The sequence below is a fragment of the Electrophorus electricus genome, chromosome 5 (assembly GCF_013358815.1).
Source record: "Electrophorus electricus isolate fEleEle1 chromosome 5, fEleEle1.pri, whole genome shotgun sequence".
NCBI classification, from domain to species: Eukaryota; Metazoa; Chordata; class Actinopteri; order Gymnotiformes; family Gymnotidae; genus Electrophorus; species Electrophorus electricus.
In genome coordinates, this window is record NC_049539.1 from 14,023,570 (window position 1) to 14,045,991 (window position 22,422).

Consider the following 22,422-nt stretch of genomic DNA (forward strand, 5'->3'; position numbering starts at 1 on the left):
TCCAGGGACGACGTGGCCCCTGGAGGACGGAGCGTTCGGTTCACAGTGATCGCTCTGTGTGTGCTTTCACGCAGGCCGAGACAATCCGTCTTCCTCGGGGGGGGAAACGGAGCGCCTTGTCACATGATTCGCGCATGCACTCTACAGGCCCTGAAGTGCAACGGAAGAGGAGAAGTCTGATTGGCTGTCTTCTGCTCCCAGGATGCACCTGAATCAGCACACGGTACAATTAGCACGCGTGATCTGGCTCACTTCGAAACGGCCGATCATGGATGCCTGGATGGCTTTGAATGAAAGTGAAAATCGATCAAAAAACATTTGTGCAGTCACAAAGCCCTCGGTCTGTCTGTGTTTGAGCAGAACTGATCCATGCAGTTCTTGTATATGACATGTTAACATACAGAAACCAATATAAGACAATATAAGAATTGGTCTTGATGGTAACGCCTGTCACTCAGCCGCAGTTAAGAGCAGCATGAAAAAACGTAATAGAGGCAGAACTAGAAGATCATGGATACAGAATAAACAATCAGCTCGCTTGGTTTGTTCCTCCTCATAATGCAAAATGTCCAATGTAGGAAAGGGCCTTGCAATTAGTGTAGCCTAATTCCTAGAAGCCATGTGATGCTGAAAAGGAGGATAGTTTCCATGGGAACCGTGGTCCAGACGTTTCAACCTGTACTACTTATTTGGCATGACCTTTTTGCTCCAGCCAATGGCAATAGGCGTGCATGCTACTCAACGTGTGGATGGGCTTCTGTCCTTCCAAACATACTCCTGTGAGACTACTAACAAACAGAATCGCCAACTAAAAACTTGTCAAACAGCTCATAAGGAATAATAATCATCGCTTTTACATGTTTCAAGGTCCAACTGAATTAGATATCTAAAATAACGGTGATGTCTGGTGAAATCTGTTCTTTGCTGTCTGATTGTCCTGCATCTGCACCCCCCCCCGAGCAGCCAGCTGCATTACAGCTCCAGGAGCTCTCGTATAAACCAAGCGAGAGGGGTGGGGCTGTCGACTCCCCAAGAGAGTGTGGCCATGGAATCAGGCAGGGCGTCGCAGTTTCCGGGGCAACGGCAGAGTACGAGCAGAGAGGCGAGAGAGTGAATATGCTGATGGAGACTGATTCGCGTTCGCTCAGCTATGTAAAGACACGGGCTTCTAAAGGAAGCGGAAGAACTAATTCACGGCCCAGTTTAGACATGAACAAGCAAACCAGGATTGATTTACTCTTTGATTAAAATATGAATCAACACGGCATCGCATACATCATATTAAATAGGACACATCTCATATTAAAATATATAATACAAAGGAAAAAATAAGTATTAAACAAATATACAAATAAGTAGAATATGAACACAAGATTTGGTGAAATGATAATAAAGTTCCATTCTTTTTTTGTATCTGTCAGCGATGCCCATTAAAGATTTAGCATGTTTTGTTCATGCCGTGGCCTTTCCGTAAGCTGGCAAGAACAATCCCTGTTTCCCGGATTTGTATGTGCATGGTTTTTTAAGTTGTTGTTTTTTTTCTTTTTCCCCCTGCTTGTGCACGTTAACCGGCATATCCACGCCGTCCCGGTCAAGGAGGTGAGGCACAGCTTTGCATGTTACCCGGCGTGTCTGAGACGAGAGTCATGGCTGTGACCAGCGCGGTGGTCCCACGGCTCGGATTGGCAGACATGGGGGAGTGAGGTTAGAATCCTGCGCCAGCCTGCACCAGCTTCCACTTCTTAAGTCTCGCAAGAATAACACAGGAGGTCAGGCAAGAACCAGCTGCAGCCACTTTGAAAAGGCCACAAATAGCACAGACTGGCTTACTGAGAGACAGTGACCTGCTATTAACTATTCTCACAGCTCCAGAAGTATCTTTCCTTTACCCATGCAGTGTTCTTATAGAGTTCAGGATCAGATAAACAGGATCAGATAAACACTTCCCGGTTTATTGCTGCTTTTTTAATGTCTTAGTTTCAATATGTATAGTACATGTTAGTCACACATTACCTAAAAGGCCCATTAAATGGATTCTAGCCGGAAGATGCTGCTTGCATGTTACATAAGAGTCTAAATGAAGGGACATCTGCCAGCTCTTTGGCTCTTCTATTGTAACATCCGATGACATCACTTCCTGTTTTGAGACACTACGGCTCAGCAAAGCACTGATTAATGAAAAAAACACACGGCATCACAATGAAGGGATGGACATCAAACGGAGGGAGGTGGGGTTGCAGCCTCATCGCGCAAAGGCCAGCGTACCCTGCCAGAAACTGATTTAACTAGAGAAGAAATCATGTTCCTGGGGCAATCTGTCCGATTGCAAAACTGACCACAGTCCAACCCGCCCGGGGGTGGGGGGGTTTGGTGCAGGGTTTGGGGGCTGGGCAGAGAGTAGCATGACTCTACATTATGTCAAACTCGTTAAACAAAGCTGAGAGTCACCAGCAGCGTGGAGGAAATGGTGCCACCATTTCAAAGAGTGTTATGAAACACAAAAGTCATTATTAGGTCATTATAAGGTCTTTACAAGGTCATTACTTGCTAGGGAGGACACACATGCACTCCACATTTTAATTGTATTCTTTTGCATTTAAAAACCATCGCATGATTACATCACAATGCTCTTCTTATCTTTTTTAATGATTTTCTGTCAGGTTGATTCCCATTTGGAGGTCCTTGCAGGTCCAAAAATCACTAGCATGGGAGAATGACTTTATACAGAATACTAATCTGCCAAATGCGAAGCTTCATTGCTCAAAGATATTAGTTATGATCGTCATATCCCCTGGGACTCCACACTCACCATCATTGATTTGGCACTGCGAGATGTTTGTGTTAAAGAGGACGCATACATCCAACCTCTTAGGTATAGATCTCTGCAGTGAGGTCTGGAGAAGGTTCTCATATTTTTACTTACGTTCTGTGAAAACAAGAATTTGCTTTTACTCCAGTACCTGATCATGTGGTATCCTTCTAAAATGTTTTAAAATGCTTCTAAAAAAATCCTTCTAAAATGTCTCGTGCATATTCATTTGATACTGATATTCATTTATTCACTCTTATCCCTCTTAAAAGTAGTACAGCTTTGGGTCGTGTGGTGAACTGCCCAGACACAGTGGTATCGGATGCAGCAGCTCACCATGGTGAGCAATTCACCTGAGGTCGTTCTCCAAGAACCATCTATACCATGTGTTCGTTAGAATCCTCTTCCTCTCCATTTACTCTACTCGCCCGTCTCTCTGCTTTCCTAGCCCACCTCCCTGCCTTTTCCTGCAACCCCTTCCGGAAAAGCTCCTCCCCCTTTTAGGCACCGCCCTGGCAGAGTTCTGCTGTGGTCGGAGCAAGTGGTGGTGTGAGCACGACGCGCGTGTGACAGGTTGAACAGAAAAGAAGAGGCAGACAAAAGAAGTATGGTGAGACAGGAAGCCACACAGAGCAAATGACAGGACCAGGACAAAACCGCACAAAATAACACGGCGAGGTAAAACCTGACATGGGTTAAATCTGAATCGGCAAGCATGCTTGCACGAGTGGGTTCACTCTGTTCATCATGTCAAGTATTCTGCTGAGGTTTAGATGTTCAGCTTCAGTCATACGTCAACAGAACCAAACCTGAGCCCACTCAGGTCCACCCAGGAAATGAATCATTTACAGGGGCAATACGACAGTACAGGTGTTTCTACCGGCAGCTGATCCTGGAACTGCACCCGGCTCCACCCGAAAACATGTAAAAGTTATTTGATGTGTTGGCATGCCTCTGAGACCTCTTGACCCCTTGACCTCGTGCAGGACCTCACCTGATCCTGCGGCTGCCCCGCGGCCGCTCGGACTGGACGGACATGTGGCTGGCACTGCTGAAGCGGGACGCGCTGCTGCTCCTAGACATGGCAGATACGTCGCTCACGTCGCTGTCTGAAGACTTGGCCGAGAGGCTGTCAGCTCCTCGTGAGCCATCCCTGCCCGAGCGCTGGAGACGGAGGAAGAAACAGAGAGGGAGCAGGAGAGAGAGAGAGAGAGAGAGAGAGAGAGAGAGAGAGAGAGAGGGAAAGAGTGAAATGGGAAATGAATGCCAAGGTGAGAACAAAGCCTGCCAAAGATAACAGCGGCAGCAACGCGACAACGTGAAACTAGCGCTGGGTCATTATCAAGATTCATTTGTTTAATTCAATTCATCTTTTAACATGATTTTCAAAATGTGATTATTAAGATAATCAAAGCAGTAGGCGGCAGAGGACTGAGCATATAGCAAAGACGGGTGGTAAGACTTCAGTGATATGGAACTGATTTGGTACAGATTTGAAAAGACAGACGTGAGTGAATTAATGTAAAGGATCCAAATACAGCTGCAACCAAAACCAGCAGCACTTTTAGCTCCCATTAAAAATTGGTGGGTAAACAACCTTGGGTGTTAGAAAGGCACTACAAAAAAGAAAGAAAGAAATAAATACTTTTTTTTTTTAAATAAAAATTTGTACACTATTTGACTGATATTTCCAAAGAACTTTGTCCAAAGCCATGCAGAACTCAATACTGTAATTAATACCCATACCCAATGTAAAAAAAAAAGTACTTTTCTAATAATGTACACAAATAATAACACAAAGTCTCGACCAATAATGTACCTTACTACAATAGTGGGAATTTATTACATTTTCAGGTTGATCGTTTGTAATACCTTACTGGGAATGTACTGTTTTCATGAGTTGTTATATTCAAGATTTTTTTTTTAACAACTTATTTTGAGTGTTGGAGATGATTCATACATTATTAACATTAACAGAATTTATTTAACATTGTCATGAAAAAATCAAAGGAGAGTTTGGATTCAATCAAAGTCAAGTCTTTTTACACCAACCATAATACTCACAATGTGAGAGTCAAAACACCAGTGATCAGAAGCAAAAACAAGAATGGGTTACGGGAAATGTAGAATCGTGGTCAAAAATATCGGTAATATAAGAGATATGCGATTAAGCTTTAACTTGAGGTATGAGCACAAGTGATTCAGCCGTGCGCGTGAGGATTCGGAGTCCGTTAAACAGCGTAGTCTTAAACAAACACAAATATCCACAGAACTGAAAAACAACAGTGATGGGAGAACAGGGCAGTTTCCAATGCCACTGACTGGTGAATTGTGACAAACATTTCAACATATACGTGAAGCATTTGAACACACTGTAGTGAACAGTGAAGATGTACTGTTGGTATATTTTTTACATTAAGTAGATGTATTGTTGATATGATAAATGAAGTACACTTAAAGAGAATGTGCTCAATTTTCAAAAATGTTAGATTGTTATGAAGATTATTGAAAATATTATTACTAAAACTTCAGAATATTTTGATGGTTTTATTAGTTGAAAGATAAAGAGGGCTTAGCCCCACTAACCCACTGATACCAGCCCCCAGACCAAAACCTAATCCAGATAAATCCAGTTACAGAGTGTTGCCAACAGCATGTCTATAACATGTCTGTTGACTGTGTTGTGATGGTATGTATTGTCCTTGTTACATATTCAGTGACTTCTCATGTTAACGTCTACACATATGAACTTGGACACTTCCAATAAAGTGAAAAACAAATGAATTCAGCAAATAATAGGCAAATATTATTTATACTGACAATTAACTCTCAACAATATACTGCATGTATTGAGCCAGATACATGAAGTCTTTCAGTCAGGGTTTAGGCCTAATTATAGTGCAGAGACAGCACTAATTAAAGTAGTTAATTGCCTGTTGTTGGCTTCTGACCAGGGTTATGTCTCTTTGGTTATACTGCTTGATCTGATTGCAGTATTTGACACTATAGATCACAAGATTTTACTAAATAGACTCAAAAATGTTGTTGGGTTTACGGGAATAGTCCTTTCCTGGTTTAAATCTTATCTAGCCGGTCACTACCAGTTTGTAAACATAAAAAGAGACTTCTTAGAATTCAACAAGGTTAGCTATGGTGTCCCACAAGTATCTGTTCTAGGGCCTTTGTTTTTTTCTTTATATATGCTACCTCTAGGTGACATTATACGTAAACACTGTGATAGTTTCCACTACTACGCTGATGAAATTCAGCTATATGCATCAGCCAAACCAGAGGACAGAGGACATGTATCAGCTTAGTATTAGTGATGAATGCATAAAGGACGTCAGACACTGGATGTTGAGGAACTTTCTCTCATTTAATCCTGACAAAACAGAGTTGCTTCTATTAGGCCCCAAGACAGCTAGGTCCTCACTCTCTAATTACTTAATGAACGTTAAGTGGATCCAAGTCTCTTGTTCAAAGCTCATGTAAATAATTTTTCTAGGACCGCCTTTCTCCACTTCAGGAACATTTCAAAGATTAGGAACATGCTCTTTTCACACGAGAAATGCTAATTCATGCATTTATTACTTCAAGATTAGACTACGTTAATGCCTTACTATCTGGCTGTACCATTAAGTGCCCAAACAAGCTACAGCTAGTTCAAAATGCAGGAGCCAGAGTTCTTACTAGAACTAGAACATCTGAACAGTCAGGCATTTCATGAAATACTTTCCATCTTAGGGAAGGGGGGGGGGGGGGGGGTTCATGGACACAGAGTAAACTGGGATGCTATGATTTTGTCATTGCTCTTTTGTCACAAGTTTGTTGCTATGCTATGCTGCCATGGCTAGATCTGCCAGAGTCCATCTTTGCACATTATAGTTCCCCAATTTACACACCCTCATACCTGGACATGCCTAATAACCTATTCTCTCATTTTTCCGAGGTACACCTACACCTGGTGTCATGATGTTACTGAGCCTCTACCCGTCTCAGCTGCCATGGCTCCTCCCACCACCCCCTGATGCCCCCTGCTGTAGCCCACCACACCTTCTCCCCAGCCAACTATGTCTCCCTACACCCTTGATGGAGAGTCTCTTGCTGGATGTGTTTCAGCCACATGCACACCTTCGGGACAAGACTAGGAGTTCTAGAAAGCCAGACTAGACATGAATTGCTTATTTTTCCATCACCTTATCTATCTGTCTGTCTGTCTGTCTGTCTGTCTGTCTGTCTATCTATCTATCTATCTATCTATCTATCTATCTATCTATCTATCTATCTATCTATCTATCTATCTATCTATCTATCTATCTATCTATCTATCTATCTATCTATCTATCTCCTCTTAAAATTGTTACTATTGTGGTGACTGTTGTTGGCCAGAGGAGGATGCCCCCTCCCCTTTGAGTTTGGTTCCTCTCAAGGTTACTTCCTCATCCTCTAGGGAGCTTTTCCTTGCCACTGTCGCCCTTGGCTTGCTCACTGGGGGCTTGGACTCGGACATTTGTAAAGCTGCTTTGTGACAACACCTGTTCTAAAAATATATAATCTGCTATATAAAGAAATTTTATTTGATTTGATTAATTCAGATACCACGTTACCTTTTCATCATTGATTTGTTGTTTTTGTTACTGAGCATGCTGAATTTCTAAAAAAAAAGACCAGTCAAAACAAAGTGTCACCAAAATAATAAACTGCCAATGATGTTACATGGTATTAGAAATTATTAATCTGAAAATATAATAATGTATTACATTATTGGTAAAAATGCTATTACAACAATGGTCATGTTACATTATTAGGTAAATTATTACATTATTGGGCTTTATTACATTTTTGAGTTAAGTGCAAACTTTTATTACATATGGGTTTATCACATTATTGGGAAATAAATTACAATATTGAGTTCTACAGGTCATTCACAAAAAAAATATATTTGAATTAAATTTTCCCTTTCCAACTGCATTATGTAAAAACTGAAATCATAATCAAGAATTTGAAAAAAGGCCAGATTTTCAGTAATATCATCCGGATCTATGTGAAGCCATTGTGAGAGATTAACTTTCTCTTCCAAAAAGTGATGCATCACAGCTAGACCATCTTGCCTGTTGGTAATGGAGTGTTTGGACTCGACACAAACTCCCAGCCAGAGAGGCGCGACTTGACTCGGACTCATACAAAGTAACCCGCAAACATCTTTGGCCCTGTGCTCATAAACCTGTTTCCAGCTGCTTTGGTTATCTAACATCCGGCCGAGTTAAGATGTTTGAGCCTGAAACTGAAAGTGCCCTTGGACTGCTTCTCGATTCCAGGTACACAGAGTAGCTTCCTCCGCCGCTCGCGACAGGCCGACTGAAACCCGAAGGTCCTGCGCCTTTGTGTCCTCGTACCCTAGAGTTGCGATTGTGAATCACGCTAAAACATATGCACACCCCCCTCCCCCGCAGACCCCCCCAGGCATCACCACCATGAGCACGTGCACCGTGTCCTTCGCCGTGATGTCTCGAGGGCCCAGACTGTACACTTTTCAAACGCTTTCATTTTTTATATCTATCTAGTCTATCTTTCAACTGAAAACTGAAAGCTGGGCCAAGGCCCTGCTTCTAAACACCACACACTTACTAGTACGGTGGAGGGTTAGTTCCCAATAATCCTATCGGTTTGATAGGAAAAGAACAAACTACATTCACTGAAATGTCATTTTCTGGAGTCTTAAGGAGACCATCTGACAATCTGACCCAAGTGTGATGTATATAAAAAGTTGGTTTTAGAAATAAAACAACATTTTGAGGTGGCGGACATGGATGAGCCCTGCGACAGGGCCGTTACTGAACCAGACCATGCGCAAATGCTGCAGAATGAAGCGACGCTAAAGTGGGTTGTCACGGCGCTGGTAAAAACGTGGTCCATCAAAGTAGGTCGAAATGTTCTTTTGGTAATTCTGCAGAGCAGAGCAGGGAGCAGTCAAAGACACTGGCCCACATTAAAGGAAAGTCTGAGATCTAAGTCTCCGGACAAGCTGGAGGAACTTAGATCAGATGCAGGGTTGCATCTCATAATTAAAACGGTTATATACACGGAAGCTTGACCCTGTCTCTGTATCCTTAGTGTGAGGTCACAGCTCTTCATGATATTCTGAACTAGGTTTGTTTTTTTGTTTTTTTTTTAGTATTCCACACTTCCTATGGTCAGTGTTCCTGCTATTTGTAATGGTCTAAAGGTCATTAGATGTAGGGGAATCTTGAGAAGGGTCAACATGGGCTGTAATATGTACCATGTAATATGTACCAACATGGCCATGTAACATAAAAACTGTAAATATATCATTTTACAAACTGGATCTATACATTCTGTACATTGTGTACATATATATACACAACCATATACATTGTACATTGTGTATATAAACATAATATACATATATTGTACATACATGGTTAATATATTTTTGTACATATATAGAATATATATTTCTCTATGCACCCCTGTTTTTCTTTTTCCTCAGTTTGGACAGAGCACTCTCAACCATTTCACTGCGAGTTATACTGTGTATGACTATGTATGTGACAAATAAACCAAACTTGAAACTTGAAACTAATATGCATTAGACAGCCCATATGTGCCCAGAGAAGTAAGGAAAATCTACCATCTATTAGATGCTATGTGTCTATGACTTTGAGAATGGGACTTCTTTTCCCATAACCATATTCAAATCTGGAAATGAGTGCTTCAATTGCCAGCTTTTCCAGGGGTTTCCAGACATGGGCGTGAACCCCACCCCTCCCGGATGTAGGCAGGCGGGGAACTTGCCTTGGCGTGGCGGTCTTGTTCCAGCTGGGAGTCAGAGCCTGCTCCATGCCTGCACTTCTCCAACTTCAGTTTCATCTGCCGCGTCCTCTCCTCCACGTCCACAGCACCTGCCGGGCATACGGGACAGCGGTGAGCCGTGTGTGTGTGTGTGTGTGTGTGTGTGTGTGTGTGTGTGAATGAATGCGTAGAGAGTGCTGTCATAAAGGCCTGATGGGGCTTGGGGTTAGGGGAAGCCTTGATGAGAAATGGAGGGTGTGTCCAGAGGTTCTCTCTCTAACTGGTTTCAGGTGTAGTGGTACAAGATTTGAGAAAACCACACACCCCACCTCCATTAAATTCCATCTATCATATTTTTATCTTAATAAAACTGAATTCATCATGCTGTGTCTCTGACAGGACATGGCAACTGCAAAAAAAAAAGTTCACGTCTTCGGATGAAGTTGTTTTTTCGAAATAACCTTTGAGAGGGTCTTCAGTTTGCTTGGATCTTCTAAAACAAAATGCCAAGCAGAATGCTAGGTCCTTCCTGGACCTGCCTAGCACTGCTAGTTTGTGCTGACTTCTAAGCTTTAGCACTTTTCTTATCATATTATTTCTGCATCGCGATGACGAACACAAAAAATGAAGAAAAAAAAAACCAAAACAATATTCCGACTTTATTCAAGCTGTGCACACTTGCGCTTCTGCTTCGAATCAGCACAAAACCGACCTACACATCCATCTTTAATGTCTCGGGAGCACGCGGGGCGCTGATTCCGGTGGTTGCTTGGGCCGGGGAAAGAACCAAACAGAGAATGCGTGGGGAAAGCGAGCTGTTCTGCTATCGGAAGAGACAAGTGCTGCAAACAATTCAGCCAATTCACGACGAGCAGCACCCTGCATTTGCGATCCCGCACCCCATCACATTAGGCACGCACCCCGGGAAAAGCCACGCGAACCCTGCTAAAGGCGCAGATCACTGAGACACGGTGACTTTGCCTTCCCTAGTCGGAGGCACTGTCGGGGTTTCTGCCCGATACTCGAGCTCTCTCTTCTTGAAAATGAAGACAGACGGAGCTCTGGCTCCTTTTTCAAAAGCAACGCTCCTGTTCCGTGATTGTCTACTGCAGTCGCCACTGAGAACACCCTCGATTTCCTGACCGGAAATCTAGGTTATTTGGTTTGTTTGGACATCAGTGAGTCCTGCCCACATACCTTCACCTTCAATCTCTGTTCTCGCTTTCTCTCACTACTTTCGCTTAACACGGATGACGATGTGAAGCAATGCATGAAAGAGGTGCATGAGGAGGGTGTGAGTGACAGCACCGTGAGGAGCATCAACCATCAAACTCAGAGGAGCATCAAACTTAAACTACTGGGGAGACTTCATATCAATATCAGCAGTTCACTGATATTGACTTCACTTACTGACAACTCTGTTATGAAGCCAGTTTCATTTATGACCAGTAACTGGACTGTATGTGAGGTGTAGAATCAGATTTAAACTTCATTCTAAGACTCCTGCATCATTCTCTGCATCCTGCAGAGTTTAATAATTGCTAGTGTAGCCACTACTCAATGGCAGGAAAAGATTATCAAATTTATGTCAAGACAATGTGTCAGGGAAAGTGAAACATCTGTTTGTGGCAAGTGTTCAGAAGGTTTCATTACAGAGGCTTCATGACGGAGGTCAACAGTAACTCAGACAGGCTATCAATGCACAAAACGGAACTGTTCAAATGGAAAAGGGGTCCGAAAATGTGTGTGGAGTTGCTCAGAACACAACTGGCTAAGAACAGAGAGATCAGCATCGGATTAGCTGAAAGAGTGGGGTCACATCTGAGGAAGGGTGGGCTTCTCTCATCTGCTCTAACTTCTCGTACTACGAAGACTCCGCACAGTAGCTTTGATCAAGTGAGCCACAGACTTTATCCCCAGACACAGATTTTACCCCCCCAACGTCCCCACCCCCCAGAACTTCTATCACGTGTGCGATCAGGCTGTCGGGAGCGTGCTGTCGCGCGCGCCCGCCCAATCCAGGTTGAGCTCAGACTCTTTCAGCTGAAGCGGGATGCGCATGGCCAAAGAAGAGGAGGGGTCGGAGGAGGAAGAGCGCAAGAGGGGAAGCGGAGAGAAGGTGAGAGAAGTAGGGAAGACAGACCTGAGTTTGTCCGAGTGGGCAGCTCCGTGTCTTCTGAACGAGGATGAGTTGGGGGTGGAGTGGGGGCCACATCACACACAATGGACAGACACACACAGAGGAGATGGGTGTGAGAGGGTTTGAGTGCCGGAAAGGGGGGGGCGGGGGGGGGGGGGGTTGTTTTAAAAGTATGGAACATGTCGGGGTTTGGGGGAGGGGGGGGAATCCACAACACAGCACAACATCATCAATAATAACAACAACAACAACAACAGAAAACAAAAGGCGAAACGCAAATAATAAAGACACTAAAATGCATCAAGGCCAGGAAACACTGCACAGACCAAAGAAAGGTTAGAAAAGGAAGGAGGAGAATGGCGACTTTCCCGCAACGTTTCCTGGAAACGTTAAAGAGGCATTAATAGAGGATACCGACGGGGGACGGGCAACCGAAGATGCAGAGACCTGAGAGGAAAAAGAGGGGGGCGGGAACAGGGGCGGAGACAGGGGCGGAGACAGGCTTCAGAGAGAGGGGCGGGGCAGAAGAGGGAAGAGAGAAAGAAGCTCCAGCCGGGAACACTAGCGCAATGAAGGCAGAAGTCCAAGCAAAGGTTGGCTGCTTTCGCAAAGAGCCCCGCACCGGAGAATGGTGGCCCTTCCAGAGGTGCTTCAGCACTCAGACACACAGACACGCACACACACGCATGTACACACCATACAGTGCACATTACACAACTACATGTCCCTCCCTCATGACACCATTTAGTCCTAATTGAACTGTTCCTTTCTCCTGGATATTCAAACTGAACGTCAGCGTCTTCCTAGGAAACAGAATCTGCAGACGGTAGCCTGTTTTTCTCTTTACTAAGTGCTTTCATACGCAGGCATCATTAATCGCATGCCGAGCCTGCCACGTTAGATCTCGTGCGGCCCGACACCCTCCGCCAATGCCCGGTCGCCGACGCCGACGCCTTTTTGCCTAACGGGCCTCCCTCCAGAGAGTGACCCAGACGGCCAAGTCACTTCCTTCCCGAGGCACTCAGCCTGCCTCTCGGCGGTGTCTGCCCGTGCCTTGCTCTGCAGCACGGCCCAGTTCCTCGCGCACTCAGATGGAACGGAACACGGCCGTATGTCGGGAGATGGCTTTGGTCGTGCTTAGTCACGTCGCGGAGGAGGTGAGAGCCCACAGCAAGCCAAACGTCTCTGTGCAGGTCTGCTTCTCAACAAAAGAGGAGTCTTGCAGCATATGGCCACAAACCAAACAGGCAGCTCGCTCCCATTCATCTCGCCTCTCGGCGAGAGGGGGAGGCCAGTTGCCGCATTGGAAAACGCGAGGGCTCCAGCCGGCAGACCTCAGCAGAACCCGCACATTTCTACGCCATCAGATATTCTGGGATATTCTCCTGGCTAATGGGCCTGCTGATGTGCCCACAGGTTTCATTCAGGTCACATAACAATGCAGGCGGCAGTGATGCTCCTCCGCAGGACCTGCTGCTACGGTTTTGTTGGGGTTTTGTTTCACAGGCCTCAGCTCATCTGAAATGCCAGTGCAACGCAACAGCTAAGAGCTGAGTGGGGCGCAGACACGGATGAGCCATCATGCTGCTAGTTCTGATAGACCGAGACAACCTGCCTCCACATGTTTCCGTTTCTTATTTGATTTTATTCCCAACTGCCCCCTGCACTGCGGAACGGGCCCCTTCTTCTTCCACTCTCTCTTTCACACCTCGGCAGAGCCGCTCGCAGCCGGGCTCAGGCGATCCGGTCCGGTCCAGCTTCCGCACACCCAGAGAGACGGGCCAGGTGCTCGAGACACGTCCAAAGGGGGACAGAACAGAACGGCCCGGCACCGGATGACAGAGTGGCATGGCGGAGGGGAGGAGAGGCCCCGAGCGGGGCGGGACCGACCTGGCGGAGGCGGGGGAAGGGGCGGGGGCAGGTGGCCATTCGCTGGAGCGGGGACATCACACGAGTGCCGCTGGTCTTCCCAGGTCACTTCTACCGATGCAGGTTGGGGTGGGAGACAACAGGAAGAGCACAGGGTTGGAGCAGTGAGAGGTGGAGGATTTAGAGCACTGCCTGTAAACTGGCACTGCCTGCTGCTACACCACCCACTTGTATTTACCTGTCAGGCTTTACTGATCCCATCTTCATCCAAACCCACCCATAGTTGACTGATGCAAAATATAACAGCAATCCAAACTAATGGTTCAAACACATATTTGAATTATTTTTCATTTCAGAAAAATAAAACATCTGAAAATTGTTCAAATGAAAGAGTCTCTAACAACATAATTCCGGAACAGATGTCCAATTGTGCCACCTGAGGGTTGAGCTGACCATAAACAGTACATGAGTCACTTGTTTTGGGCTTTCTTAATGGAATATTGCAAGTTTTTTTTCTTGGTCATTTTCAGCACTTTAAAATTGAACAGCTCCTGTAGCGATAGGATTTTGCCCCATCTACTGGCCAAACATTGTAACTGTCACATTAAGGAAAATATATTTCCCCTTGACTCTCATTAGAATAAATATTAAAAAAAGAATTATAATACATGTGGATATAATGCCCTTACCTTTACCCTTACCTAATTATAACATTCCGACATAATAAATAAATTCAATTTAGAGTGAACAGCAGACAAAAATAGGTGCTCAATTTGTGTTAGTTATCTGAGCATATTTGACAGCCTCAGTGAAGTCAACAGCAGGGGTGGGTGTAATTTAGAGCATGGTGCTTCACACTAATAAAGACATACTTCACTGGGCCAGCAGGTGTGGTTTTTAGGGCCAGTGTGTTTGAGCTGGTGTGAGAAGATGCCACTGTGGATTTCCATCGCTTTCATTTAAGTGGGTCTCCCACAGTTCCCCTCGTTACATGCAGCACCATGCACGGAAACGATACACTGCTTCAGAATGCTAAAGCAGAGAGGGGCCGAGAGAGACAGCGAGAGAGAGAGAGGAAGAAACAGGGAGGGAAAGAGAGAGAGGAGTGAGAGAGCGACAGAGAGCTAGGGGGAAGAGAACAGAATGCAGTAAAAAGGGGACAGACTGACCTAGAAAGTAGATGCAGGGTAAGAGTTTGAGAAAAGTAAGAGGCACAAATCTTACACACACACACACACACACACACACAAACGCGCGCGCACACACACACACACACACACACACACACACACACAAACGCGCGCGCACACACACACACACACACACACACACACAAACGCGCGCGCACACACACACACACACACACACACACACACACACACACAAACGCGCGCGCACACACAGTCTCTATGTGGCATTCGGTAGGTAAACCACTGCAAAGTCCACACCTCCATCAGCACTTGCCTTTCCTCCCATTGGATGGCAGCAACAGACACCTCCCCTGACAGCCTTGCACAGAGAGCGAGAAGGTCAGCACGCCACGGCCTCACGTGAGCGGACACAGAGAGCGAGAAGGTCAGCACGCCACGGCCTCACGTGAGCATACACAGAGAGCGAGAAGGTCAGCACGCCTGGCACTCACGTGAGCGTACACAGAGAGCGAGAAGGTCAGCACGCCTGGCACTCACGTGAGCGTACACAGAGAGCGAGAAGGTCAGCACGCCTGGCACTCACGTGAGCGTACACAGAGAGCGAGAAGGTCAGCACGCCTGGCACTCACGTGAGCGTACACAGAGAGCGAGAAGGTCAGCAAGCCTGGCACTCACGTGAGCATACACAGAGAGCGAGAAGGTCAGCACGCCTAGCACTCACGTGAGCATACACAGAGAGCGAGAAGGTCAGCACGCCTAGCACTCACGTGAGCATACACAGAGAGCGAGAAGGTCAGCATGCCACGGCCTCACGTGAGCATACACAACCTGCCACCACACACTCTCCGCCAGCCTCCTGTACAGTAACCACCGCAGAACCCACTCTTACACATACACTTCGACTCTGTCCAGCTGGACACAGATAAACACTGTGTTTCAACACTGCATCTCAACCCTGTTCATTCAACATCAGGTGGGTTGCTGTGCAGACTGTCCCTGGTCACAGACTGTGAATGTGCCAATTTTTGGCCCAAACTAAAATCAGACTTCGATAACCCAAGAGCACAGCGCTCCTAACTGAATGATTCTCCACAGTTTGATGTTATTGTTAATGCATGCTTGGGAATGATGGGTGAAATATGAACAGTGGGAAGTGATTCGGTGGAGATGACGCAAACACACACGCAGACACACACACACTGAGGGGGGGTTAATTTTCATGCATAAAATCAATAATCTAGTGATCTAGAAAATGTGCACACGCAAACCAAATATGGCAAAATCTTTTCATTGTTCTCCAGAATAAACACAGTGAGCTCTTCTTCTCAACATTTTTCTCCCATTGTCCATATACAACTACGCCTTTCAGCTTTGTTAAGCCAACATCCATGAAATATGCAGCACAGACAGTACAACATCAAAAGATTCTTGTAGAGCATACACACACACACACACACACACACACACACACACACACACACACACACACACACACACACACACACACACGCATGCATGGATGGGCACACGCACACACACACACACACACACACACACTTGCACGCACACACACACACAAACACACACACCAAAGCACTGCGCCGGGCCTCCCAGAGCTGGCTAGCTGAATGCTCACACACTCTGTCAGTGATGAAAAGCTCTCTCTCAACGATCTGACAGCCCCCACTGAACTAAAACTCTCAACCCCCCCCCCCCCCCCCCCCCCCCCCATCCATCTATCTCCTATACAAGTGCCCAATCTCTCTTCCACACTCTCACGCAACACAGGGTTTTCCTATAGGTACAAAACTAATCGTTTCTGAAAGCACAATCTCATCATTTTCGACTAGCTCGTGGAACGCATCTCCCTGGAGCCGCTCTAGGCACTGGTAAGGAGGCGGGGGGGCTTGTTCAGCCAAGCCGTGGAAAGGGCCCAGGGGAGCTTAAGTGCGCCTTCAATAATGAGTAAAAACAGTGGTCACAATTGCCTTGTATTCACACCCATATTAGGCAGGCGACCCACTGACACGGAGATAGTATACACACTTATGTATTCTTCCGAACAGGATCCCACTATATGGAAGGCACCTCATTATTTCCGGTAACCAACCATTAACAAAAGCATGTAGGGCATTGTTGTTTACACAGAGCATGTTTGAAACGGAGCATGACTCACTGACATGGACGTAGCCCTGCGACGGAAAATGACGCAGCAACAGAACTTCCCATCGCGACCGCACACAGGAACCAGAGACTGGCTGGAATAGCTCTGGCCCCAGATGCCAAGCTACGAGTTAAAAGAATGCTTCTGCCAAAACAGTAGTGATATTGAATGAACGTTAGTGATGGCTGATAGTGTAGTGCTAATTTCCGTTCACCGTCAGCCATACTAAATTCCAAGCACTGTGAAAGCAGATAATGTTGTTTGGTTGAGCTATTCCTTTAAAAATACTAGATCTCAGACTGAGTGGGTGAACGTGGCCCTGGCGTGTCCGACCTGGAACGTGAGCTTTTTGTTATGGGTATATCAGTGAAATTTGAGAATGGGATCTCCGTGCTGAGCCAGGCCTTGTGGCTATTGCAGACGGGTTTAGCTGTCAGAGTGTAAACCCCGAGGAACAGGCTACACACCTGGATGCAGTTTCACTTCCTCCCGTCCGTCTTCCATGAGCAAAGCAAGAGGGGGAACCAGACTGAAATCAGGAAAGAGGGCAGCGGATAGCGCCGACAGGGGAGGCCACGTCCGGCTGCGCGCCAACTCCGCCCCGCCTCCAGCACTGGCGGGTTGCAGTGACTGGAGCACACTCCACTAGCATGGTGGTGGCCCAGTCGACTTGCCTCGAGTCACTCGAGCAGCCAGCAGTGAAGTCCAAACGGAGTCTGAGTTCTGAGTCACCAGTGAGCCAGTCCAAGTGGAGCTGAAGCCATCATATATAAAAATACCAGTCCAGTGATTCTTAGGTTTAGCTGAATAATAATCCAAAAAAGGATTTTTAGTGCTCTCTACAGAATAATTCTCTCTGCATTCCTTTCAACCATTACCAGCTTGCCTTTATTAGGGGGGGAAAAGGTTGCCGTATTATCTTGCAATCAGAAATTGCGGTTCAAGTTGAGCTTGAGTCAGAGTCGCAAAACACTGGCTGACAGCACACTGATGGAACTTCACGGTGAACTATTGCGATTAAATCGCGCCATCGGGTTCTGGACCTGTGCCATATCTCAGTCATGCTACTGTTCAAGTTTCCCAGGAAAAATCCAAGAACTCGAACATATAAAAAAAAACCCCAAAAAAACCCCACCTCGTATGACATTTCACTTTATAAGTGTAAGATGTTTTAGATGGTGAATAAGGTACACAAAGCAGCTTTTCAGCTTTCTCCGAAACAGCATTCTGTAACAACTCATCCCAGCATCATCGGAGCTTTTCAAAACGGCTCCCAACATAGCCAGCGCATTAAGAGTGAGATCCTCTTTAAAAAAAAAAAAATTGCAGAAACAGGAAAACACTTACTTCTTTCAAGCGTCCCCTTTGCAGGCAGCTGTGGCAGTTGCCGTCCTCTTCTGTTCATAGAGGTGCCAGTGGGACTGGTTTGGACTGATCCACTTCGGGGGTGCGCCCTGCCACACACAGACAGTGCCTCATTACCGTTACAAGCTTGCATGTGTGAGAAAAGGCCAGAGGTTCCATTAGCTGAGTGAATTAATCCTAACAGCATGTGAGTGAGCCCCAGTCAAGAATTACTAAAACTGAATGGTAGGCATTACAACAGCAGTTGCATGTTGTTGCTAGCAGTTGTTGTTGTTGTTGTTTTTTTTAAACTAATAACACTATGCAGATTTGCCAAGTCAGACAAACTCAAACATAGTCCAGAGGTGATCCTGACATAATTTCAGCAATTCACAACTGGGGCTTTAAGACTGGGATCACTTCCTTCCCAAAATTCCAAGGAATTCCATAAGGTAGCTAGCATGTTGCTGAACACTGCGCTCATAAGCAGAAGCCATTAGAAGTAAACCCACATCTATACATTAATCATACATGGAGATATAAGGTTATTGGTCTTTGCTGTATGAGAAGAATGAAGGGGCTGAGTGCTGAGCAGGTGACTGTAGCGATCCATCATATATATGGGCCTCCACATATATAGATCACCTGTACAATCAGGGCCATGCAGAGCCTGAGTGGGTGCAGGAAACAGGAAGCAGAAATCATACGAAGTGTGTGCTAAACAAACTTCAATTACCGGGGGTGTCGGCTAGGAGTGGGGGTGGGGGTGGGGGTGAGGTGGGGATGGGGGTGGGGGTGTGGGGAGAAGCATCGAAGTGCTTCTTGCATGCTTATCATTTCTTGTCGCATGACAGCGTCTGATGGCTGGGTGTGATGATAGGGGGTAATGGCTGTGTTCATAAATATAAAGGAGGCATACTCCCCAGACCACATGAACACGAACACACACCTCCGGCTTTCAATTAAGGATGGGTTCAGTGAGGAGGCTTTTGGGCTAAAAAAAAAAAAAAGTCAGAAAGTTGCTAAGAAATTGTTAGCTAATCTACCGTCAATACATTTTCTGTCAGATTCCTAGTAAAGAAGAAATATACAAAGCAATAACCAAAAAAAAGTTTTAGATGTCGTCTGTTAAAATATTGAAAAGACACCGAAACCCTCTTCTTTTGTTATTCCACAGACTGCAGAGAAAGCACAATATTCTAACCTACTGACTCTGGCGTAACAGACACACTGGGCCTGTGGTTAACAAGTGGCTGAGTATCCCTTCCAAGCCCTGCAGTAACGTACAGTATAGAACATGCAAACCATAGTTACTGCACTGGTAAACTCTTTTATGCTATCTTTTATGAGTTCCTACACTACAAACGCAGGGGCTGTGGCTTATTCCAGTCAGTGAAATGGGCTACTAGACAATGAAAAGAAATTAGCTGCCTGGAAAGCACCGTGCAAACAGAATCTGGCCTACATTCCTGACTTCTCTCACCACTCTATGTTTAATTTAGCAGCATTTACTTCACCATTGGTTAAGTGAGTAACACATGTTAGATTCTGTAGAGACCACCCGTTTGCACAGTGTTTTCAAATGAACTCTATTTCTGCACTTCAGTGTAAAACGGAACTGGTGGAGTGCTGAAGAAAACGCATGCAAGCAAAGATATACACGAGCTATGCAGAGAAAACTGCTGTATCCCAGCACTATCTTAGTGTTATCTTAGCATTATATTAGTGTCATCTTAGCATTACCTTAGTTTTATCTTAGCATTGCCTTAGTGTTATCTTAGTTTTATCTTAGCATTACTTTAGCATTACCATAGCATTATCTTAGTCTTATCATAACATTATCTTAGCATTATCTTAGTGTCAGCTTTATCTTAACATTATCTTAGCAATACTTTATCGTTATCTGAGCATTATCTCACACCTCAAGAAACAGAACACTGCTGTAGCACTGGCTGTACATAAACTACATGTGAAGGGGAAAAAACATGTTAGAACCTTTGGCACTTTAAAGCGTTTTCCACCATTGCTTCCCTGCAAGAAAAGAGCTGAACCTCATCTTCACTGAGGGAGGAGAACGAATGAGACAACGCATGCAAACAAAGAAGGAGAAAACAAAACGAAGCCTAAAGTCAAATAACCAGTCGTATTCGTAAAAGGAACTGCAATCAATGAAAACCCATCACCATTATACTCAGTCTGAATATAAGTGGTGTGTTTAGACAATGACGACGACAACAAAAAAAGAACTAGATGTTAGTATCTTGCAGTACCACAGCGTACGTGGCTAGACGGTCAGAAACTTAAAAGCACTGCTGTAAACAAGGAAAAAGCGCTGCTATAAAAGGAGAACGGAAAGGGAGGTGTCTGATTGATTGACCGGGCTGGAGGGATGGCCGTTGTGGGAGGAGCAAGGGGAGAGGATGGCGAGCGGCTATCGATTAGTCGGGGCTGCCGGGCTCCAGTCTGGGTCACCTCGTCAAGGCAGGGGAGGGCGGTGCAGAGTGTCCCGACGGCAGGGTGGGCAGGGACGCTCTCATGCGGTGGCCGTCGGCCGTGCGTTCGGTCGAGCGGGAACGGGTGTACATGGGCCGCTCCAGGGCTGGCCGCTGGTCGGCCGAACGGGACCTAGGGTGAAACTCGTGCCTGTCCGTCGTGCCGTAGTTCCTAAAAGAATGTCACGGAGGAGGGCAAACAGGTTGATGTGTGCTCACTGTAGGCGGGGTCATGGGAGGAGGCAGAAGCATTAAGGATGTGATAACCCCTCGCCCTATTTAATCAGACCACACTGCGGGCTCCTTGATGTGACGGCGTGTGTATGTTGCTCTTTGGTCTTCGAGCACTTGGCATCCTTATACTTACCCAGCTTCTATAAACACAAGCCTAGCAAACAATATAGTGACTTCATAAAAGCACAGTTCGGCCATGTTTGCTAATGCTTGTCAAAGAAACCACAAGCAACTATAGACTGCACTCGGAATTCTGGCAGTCAGTCCAAGCTGTGGGCCTGAGAGTGATTTGCTTTCACAGATCCAGAGATTGCTGACACTCTTGGTGTTTCATCGCAGTTCTGCACTGGCTGTCAGAATCGGTTTAAGGAAGTCAGTGACACTCGGCCCGATCGGCTGAGATAAACAAACAGACAGGCGCATGGTCTGTTTAACACTGCAGAACTGCACAGGAACACAACAAGGCAAGAAGCTCAGATGTTAGAGAAAAAAAATAATAATTATGCACAGTCTATACATACTGTATTAAACTACTTACCATGGAATGTCTGAAACACATTCAACAAGGGTGCAGTTTGCACAAATAAACACACAATACTGAACACTGCAACTAAAATATGACAGAAAGGTGCATTTTGAATGACTGAAAAGTAGTCCAGCAACTGTTCCTCCACTAACAGCAAGAGAATGAGCAGTCATTATATTATATTATTTCAGTCTATTTGTAAGGGCAGAAGAACCTTTAGAAGAACCACTCATCTTTGAGCTAAAGTGTGACCTTTAGCTCAACCAAACCAAACTAAAATCATACATTGAAATCCTCTAATTTGTAAAAGAAAAGCCCAAAGTTTGCTTGCACTATGGCCCATTATAACATTATGAAGCAATGCTACACTATGGCACCTCTAATGTCATGGCAGAAATGACCTTCCACTGTCTGTCTCTTGAGAATTTAGCCTTTGCGCTGGGCTTCGAATGAGAGATGAACCTCGAGGCCTTGTTCCCTCATACACCAGTTGCAAAACATGGGGTCACAGAAATAACTGGTATTAGCACGTGATAACCACACAACATTTTTGAAATTCAGTACCTTCAAATCAAGAGAATAGGGAATGGTCTGTTCTAGCCACAGTCACAGTGCTCTATAAAAACCATCAACTGCTTAGAGACTTTGTGTCCGGCCCATAATGAGACATAATGAGAGTTAATGACACAGACCGGCAATGCCACATCGAGGGAAAAAAAATTAAAAATCAAAACTTACAATAAAACCAGAATTATACCTTCACAGTGTTCTTTTTTTCTCTGTATAAAGGTTAGTGATATATCTTTAACTCCCCAGTAAATAAATGTGTATGCTATTGTGTGCGCGCAGGGGGCCTACAGTGCTCAGGCCATCTCTGACA

The 22,422-nt window shown here is 45.4% G+C and overlaps 1 protein-coding gene across 5 annotated transcripts in view; it reads right to left on the bottom strand.

Annotated features, from left to right (window-relative positions):
- rims2a (regulating synaptic membrane exocytosis 2a) overlaps positions 1-22,422 on the bottom strand; it is a 72,351-nt gene that overhangs the window by 24,961 nt on the left and 24,968 nt on the right. For 4 of the 5 annotated variants that reach the window (XM_035526597.1, XM_035526596.1, XM_027009477.2 and 1 more), the window contains 5 exons: positions 20,763-20,954; positions 18,294-18,400; positions 11,766-11,798; positions 9,626-9,732; positions 3,804-3,973 (listed from right to left, as the gene is read on the bottom strand). In XM_035526597.1, coding sequence (XP_035382490.1) covers positions 3,804-3,973; positions 9,626-9,732; positions 11,766-11,798; positions 18,294-18,400; positions 20,763-20,954 — 609 coding nt within the window. The remainder of the gene's footprint in view (positions 1-3,803; positions 3,974-9,625; positions 9,733-11,765; positions 11,799-18,293; positions 18,401-20,762; positions 20,955-22,422) is intronic. The other variant, XM_035526600.1, reaches the window with a different exon arrangement.